This window comes from Aplysia californica, unplaced genomic scaffold (assembly GCF_000002075.1).
Source record: "Aplysia californica isolate F4 #8 unplaced genomic scaffold, AplCal3.0 scaffold01039, whole genome shotgun sequence".
NCBI classification, from domain to species: Eukaryota; Metazoa; Mollusca; class Gastropoda; order Aplysiida; family Aplysiidae; genus Aplysia; species Aplysia californica.
The window spans coordinates 141489-149131 of NW_004798309.1; the positions used below are offsets into that span (position 1 = coordinate 141489).

The 7643-nt window shown below is 39.3% G+C and overlaps 1 protein-coding gene across 4 annotated transcripts in view; it reads left to right on the forward strand.

Annotated features, from left to right (window-relative positions):
• LOC101847918 overlaps positions 1 to 5596 on the forward strand; it is a 76968-nt gene extending 71372 nt beyond the window's left edge. For all 4 annotated transcript variants that reach the window (XM_005111310.3, XM_005111311.3, XM_005111313.3 and 1 more), the window contains one exon: positions 410 to 5596. In XM_005111310.3, the coding sequence (XP_005111367.1) occupies positions 410 to 2339 (1930 nt within the window). In that variant the 3' untranslated portion in view covers positions 2340 to 5596. The remainder of the gene's footprint in view (positions 1 to 409) is intronic.
• Positions 5597 to 7643: the final 2047 nt, after the last annotated feature.

The window sequence follows — 7643 nt, forward strand, 5'->3', positions numbered from 1 at the left end:
CACCTCCGATGCGTCATGCAGCTCAGCTGACAACAGACAGACCACACAGCGATGCTGCTCAAGCGCACAATAATGTATTGTTTTCTTTTGCACTGCGCGCGCTAGGCGAGCTTACAGGTCAGACCTACAGAGCCCTTCTGGGACCGGCCTAATGTGAAATGTGTCGAAGAGGAAAGATCAATGTGTAAGGATGAAAATGGAAGCCACTGACTCGATACAATTTTTCATAAATAAAGGCTTTTAAATTCCCATCAATTACTGTGAACTTGTACCTCAACAATTTTTCATTTAGTTCAATGTCAGTTATTTGATCTATAAATGGTATTGCGACTTCTGTGCCACCCTGTACTTGTTTTTTTCCCCCACTCTTGGAGCATGTTTTTATACCAATACTTTTTTGTTTCCTCAGGTCTTTTCTTTGTGAGAGATGTTCTCAGACATTTGTGAGGAAAGATCACTTGGTGAGACATTATGCAACAAACCACAAGAAAGAGTTTTATGAAATTCAGCGGAAAACCCACCCATTTGGCTGTGAGGAATGCCTATTGGTGTTCAAGAAGCAAGAGTTCATGGATTATCACGTCAGAACTGCTCACCCTAATGGAATTTTGGAGAAGGACTCTTCTGATAAACAGGAAAAATCTTTACTGAGTAGCAATGGCCTCTGTAAAATTAAGGATCTAAAGGATGATTTAAAAGCTGTAATGAAAACGAAAGACGATAGCACAAAATTGTCTGAATCTCATGGAAATGTAGCACCAACAATAGATAGACAGTCTCACCAGAAACACTTACAGCTTCAGATGCAGAAGGTAAAGGAAAAGCCCCCTCAATCATCACAGAGTCTGTTGACCATGGAGGTGATGCAGCCTCAACAAGTGCAGCCTCAACAGGAGCTGCAGCAGCAACAGCAACAGCAGCTGCACTCCCAGGCCATACATCAAGGCCCTTTGCCACAGCAAGCGTTTCCTGTAAGCCTAATAAAAGTACAGTCTACCCCGGCTGAAGCATCCATAACCATGCCAAAATCCAATGCCGCGGCTTTTGTGTACCCTGTTCAGATGCCTACTTTTGAGCCAGAAGAGATATCTGTAGATCTCTATTCCACAAATATGAAAACTGTGCCATTTAGATTTCAAAACGAAGTGTCCCGCATTCCTGTCTCCCAAGTTTCCACCACCACTACTGGCCCTCAGCAGCCGCATCAGCAGCAGCAGCAGCAACAGCAGCAAATGGCTGAGGTCCTTGTCAAACCTACAGGACAGCTACAGTCAAGACAGCTGCCAGCTTTACGACCCAGGTTGCCACTGGTCAACCAACAACAACAGTCACAACCTCCACAGCCCCAGCCTCAGTTATCACAAACACAGCAGCAACAACAGCTCTCACTTCTTCAAGGTGTGCAAATGTCAGACGTCTTAAGTAATTTATCCACTTTATCAGGCCCAGATATAGCTTCTGCTTCTAGTGCCAGTGTGTTGAACTTTATTTCTGTGAATGGAACTAGTATAGTGGTTGCAGGGCAGAACATGAGTACTTCTAAACCTGTACAATGGACTGTTGTCAAAGACTCGTCTTCACAAGATAAGGCATCTGCACTGAAATCGGAGCCTTGTGATGAGATGAACATAATGAACAATACACCAGGAATCTTTTCCTCTGTGCCGGTGTGCACAAGTCAGAGGCCAGCACAACCTGTAAAACCAGATCACTCTTACGCCAATGCCAGCAGTATAGCTCAGACCATAACTCCAGTGATAGTGAGCCAAGAACAAACTGTGAGTACTTCAGGAAATAAGTCAAACCTTCAACAGCAACAACAGCAGCAGCTGTCTAGCATTTCTGAGGAAGAGATGTTGCACATTGTGACTGGCCTGAGAGGTGCAGCGCCTGACAGTAGTGGCACCAACAATCTAGTGAACTATATCACCATAGCAGACAATGAACAGATTAAGCTTCTTCCGTCCCAGCAACACTTACACCCAGAGCAAATGCTCTCTGCACAGACACCTTCAACTGTGACCCTGCAACAACAGCAACATTCATTGCCACAGCTGTCATCAAATCTTCAGCACCAACAGCAACCGCAGGCTCAGGACCACGTAGCCTTGCCCAGTTTCCCTCTTTCTTGGGCTGAGAACATCTCTGACTTTCCCTCAGTGTCTGACCTGCCCATCTCTGCGGATGCCCCTATAGTACAGGCTGTGGATAGCTCTGAGAGGTCAAACTGGGTCATCCAGCTGCCGGTTATGGACCAGTCTCAACAGTATCAGAACCATGGACATCAGAATCCCCAGATTTTATCTGTGACTATTGAGAACAAAGTGCCCACTGGTTGAATGCATCGCTGTATTCAGTGATTTGTTTCATTATATTTGTGTAGTTGTACTGATTTGACTTATTGAATATTTGTGATATGAATTAATAACATGGAATTGAAAAGCGTGGAGATATCAGCAGTGCAGAGAATGTTTGTAACCCCTGAAAAATAGTACTAGTAGATCCTATTTCTCTCCTCTCATCTCCCTCTGTTACTGTTCAGTTTTGCTTTTTTCCTCACAAAATATGGGTGTTATCTATTATAAAAAACTAAAACGTTTTCGGAGGTCTGTCAAAGCTACAGAAGTTACTACAACACAGAAAGTATGGAAATTTACACAAGTTGTCCTTAATAATAATAGCACCAAGTAGTGTCTTTTAATACTTTAGTAGTCCAACAATTAATGTATTTTAAAAAAAAGTTTTTTGATCATACCGACCGCAAACAGTTTAGGAAATGGTACAAATGGAACAGCCGCGAGCCCAATGTCTCGCAAAGTCTCGAAGTTGTTCGCAGGATAGACCAAAAATTCGTGTGTACAGCAGAAAAACACAACAATGCAATTAATAAACATAAACAAACGGTATTAATACTAAATATTATAACCATTTGTGTGTTTTAACGTTGAGAGAGAAAAAAAAATAGATCTAGCGGCTTTGTTTTCACATGTAGGGAGAAAAAAAGGAACAGCGGATTCCAAATTCTATTTCCGTTTTAAATCAAAACATGACCAGAGCCGAGCGAAGTTTAAACCAAAACGTGACTAGATCTAGAGCCAAGCCGACTATTGTCTTGCCCCGTTCTATGAACGGGTTGGTGTACTAGTTGTATCAAAATTCTTTCGTTGTTTCCAAGACGGAATAAGACAAGACGAGACAACTCTTCTTTACGTCATGTGACAAGCGCAGACCTCTCCCACTTTGCCAGCTGCGCGTATAACTCGCTGGGCTGGTGATAGTTTACATTGGATACCGTACTGCTGATCAACTTCGACAGTTCTGTTGCACGCACTAGTACTATAATTTAGCCCTGTGAGAGAGCGATATAGATAGATAGATAGATAGATAGGTAGATAGATTGATAGATAATCTGGATAGATAGATAGATATGATAGACAGAATTACATTATAATGAGTGATAGATCTAGATCTAGAATCTAGACTAGATTTAGATCTAGATCTAGATCAGATCTAGGCTAATACTGCGCCCCAAAAGCCAAAGAGCGTACAGTTCGACAAACTATAATACTTTTACTAGATCTATATACTATATTAATATATCTAGTGTGGGCGAAGGCTCAAATGAAGAATCTTGTTTACTCACCGTTACATTGCTGGAGATACAGTTTCGGCAGTAGGCCTACTATGTTAAATTCTGGAATACTCTTTCCTTTATTATGTAATTGTATCAATTATTAATATTAGTAAGAAATTAAACATGAAGAACAATTTTTAAAAACCAATAGCCTAATAATGATAATAATACACATAAATTAAAGAAAAACATATGGAAAAAAATTCTACAAATCCTCTTTATTTTATAATCTACCACTTAGAACCTAATTTATGCTGTGTGACTGAATGTGATGCATGTGTATGCTGGCCATAATATGTTGATCAAATGATCTTATTGTATCTGACAAAGAACATGAATTTGTGCCTTGAAATATACTTGTCTGTAGCTTTTGTGGCTTATTTATTGCATACTTGTATGTATTTGCCATGATGTAAGTGGCCCACAGTGTTGTATCAAGTACAATTATTCTATTTCTATTAGGCTACCCAGCCCACTAGATCTGTGGAGATAGAGCATGAAACAATAAGACAGTTGAAGAAGAAAATTGTGTCACAGAAGAAAAGAATAAAAATCTAAAAGCAAGCCCAAGAAAAGCTACATCAAATCTACATTCAAAGAAAGAAATAGAACTGATCAAAACAGCTAGACATGACACAAATGAAAGGAAAGAAATGGAGGACCACAGACAAAAGCCATGCGCTTTCATTTTTCATTGTATCATGCTTCTCCTAAAGCATACCGTCTATACTGATTTAACAGCTTGCCCCCTTTAGCCCTTACAGTAACATTCTTTCTATCACATTTTGATTTACCAAATGAAATTAAGCATCTTTTAAAAATTGTAGGATGTTAATTGTTAACAAACATAATAATGTAGACTCTAGTGATTGGGTGATATTAATATTTTTGTTTAAATCTATGTATAAATACTTTTAAAAACTAGAATCTAGATCTAGATCTAATTTCTAAATGTACAAAGTTTTTCTTGAAAATATTTTTTTTTACCTGTAAAACTGGTATTTGAGGTTGAGAAATTTCCTCCCATTTTGTTCATGAGCTCGAATATTTTGTAAGCACAATAGTCCTTTTTCTTGGGGGTGGTATTATTTCCTTCTATAGTAGGTGGAGGATTGGGCACGTTGAAACGCGTTGGTATTGCTGTACTGTCACGCTTCAGCTGATTTTTTTTTTCGCAGTGGCGAACTGTGAGTCCTCAAAGTGTTCAGAACAAAGAACGTTACTAGAAAAGAGACACTCTGATGACCTGCCCAACAAATCCTTTCTTCGGCAGTTTACCACCCACTTCTGGCACCTCACCTTATCCTTAGGAAACCGAAAAAACGAAAGATCTGGTCTATTATATCGTGCGTCTGAACAGTTCACTGCAGAGCACCACTGGCTTGTCTTTTTTCTTTTACCTTTAGGCTGAAGTGGAAGATCGACTAGATCTACAGTTTTATTTGCACCTAGGCCTAGATCTAGATTCTAGATCTAGTCCTACTTCCATGTTGGCATTGAACACATTCACTTCACTGCCGTTTTCCATAGCAAAATATTAATTATCAACTCATTTACTAAGTTAAAAATGTATACAAACAAAGTTAGAAATAATTTCTAACCACTCCACTTTAAAAAAGACAGACATGGCGAAACTGCTACTAACGTGGGAATCGCAGCTGTCGAATTAAACGGCGCGCGCTTTCTTCTTGTCGTCCGGCGTTTGTTTACGCTCTCAACGCGCATCTACTGTTTCTAGGGGGCGTCATCTAGGACCGGAAATAGGGTTGTTGTCTCGTCTTGTCTTATTCCGTCTTGGGTTGTTTGTTGTAATGTTCTAAATATAGAATTACATCATTTGTCTGATTGAGTTACGTCCCTTACTTGGGTTTACAGGAAGCTCTCTCTCTACTTCCATTTTTATTATTGTTGTTGATCATCCATGATCATGTCATTGAAGCAAATACATTTTTTCTAATCAAACCCATCTGCTATCCTGTATGATTCCATGTAACAACAAACACCACATTAGCGACGAGTGGGTACCGCCCCGCAGGTATTTTTTATCGTGTATTTCATTGAATAACACACTTCGACCCAATCGAAACAGAATGGCAGCCGCCCTACCAGCTTACCCCAACTTTGACTGTGCATCGCCAGGTCGTGCAGTGCGATGGCAGAAATGGGTCTCCAGACTCAAAAACATGTTTGTTGGTTATGGAATCGAATCCGAGGAAAGACAAAAAGCCCTGTTGCTCACATTCGCCGACGATGAGCTGAACGACATTGTCGATACTTTCACGGTTGAATAAGTAACAGAACACCGAATCAGAACGAAACACACTTTCGAAAACTATGTGATGCCATCAGTAACCATTTCAGCCCACAGAGCAACAGAGAATTTCAGAGATCTATACGTCTTTCGACACACCATACAAATCAAATGACAACATAGACGAGTTCTATGCCGAACAACTGTCAGTCACATGCCAGTTCCATGACCCAGACACAGAAATCAGATCGCAACTTATTATATCTGGTTGCAAATCCCACAAATTACGTGAAAAGGGGTTGTCCAGCCAAGATATCAGTCTAGCTGATCTTGTATCTTATTCTTACGCCCACACCCTACAGCTCACAAGAGTGAAATTGAATTATTAAAAATTTTAATGCTATTTAGGAAAGTTGTTTTAGATTGAAAATATAGATTCTATATTTACACCGAATTTTAAATATATTTTAACATTTTAAGACCTGTAACTGCTGACCTGAGCCCAGCCATACTGTGACTGTGTTTCGCACGCTCATATTATTGTTACCTTATGCAATAGTTGCGAGCGCCGTAAAACCCCTTACTAAACTAAAACTGAAACACACACACACACACACACACACACACACACACACACACACACACACACACACACACACACACACACACACACACACACACACACACACACACACACACACTCAAGTGAGTGGTTAGCAGGTGCTCTGGTATGATTTGCTCCTTTATTCCTTTGAAACATCTTTCATCTTTATCCCTCCTCATCCTTTTTTGTGTTATGTCGCTCTCCTGTGACACCTTACTTTAATCTTCGGCACCTATGTGAGATTATTGTGTTACAAGTACTGTAAAACTCTTACTGAACTAAAAAACACACACACAAACAACTCCCACTCCCAGGCTCCCACACATTCTCACACACTTGGTTTGCTGCTTCTTTCCTGTCACAATTATTGTCTTTATCTCTCCTCCTTCTTTATGTATTTGTTACCCTCTTGTAACATCTCTAATCTTCGACACTTTATATCCTTATTGTGTGGCAAGTGCCATAAAATGCTTACTAAAACTAACATTCTCACACATCCAAAATTATTGGCAAAAGATTTAGTTGAACGAATGGGTCTTTTGTTAAACTTTTTCTCTGGCATTTCTTTCAGTACTTTCAGGAGGAAATTCTGTATGGAGTAGGAAGAGCCAACTTCTAATTTATTAGAGTATTAGTAAATAGTAGGTACTCTCAGGAGATTCTAATCTGCAAATCTCGAATGACTTAACTAGATTTATTTAAATAAGTAGGGAGTAAGTGTTAATTCAGTGTTTGGTCCACATCCCATTAAAAAAAAAAAATTTCACAGAAGAGACTTTCATGGCAACAGCATAAATCGTAAATTATGATATTATTGACATAGGCCTACATCACTCATGCTGGTGGTTGGCGGGTGCTCTGGTGTGGTTTGCTTCTTCTTTCGTATCAAACATCTATCGTCCTGATCTCCCCTTCATCTTTTTTATGTTTGTTACTCTCTTGTAACAGCTCTAATCTTCTGGCGCTCATATGACCTTATGCAGTTGCGAGCGCCGTAAAACCTCTACTAAAACTAGAAAACATCACTCATATATATATATATATATATATATATATATATATATATATATATATATATATATATATATATATATGTATAGATTATATATCGACATTTTATAAAAATCGTGTTGCATTCTCTAATATAAAGTTTT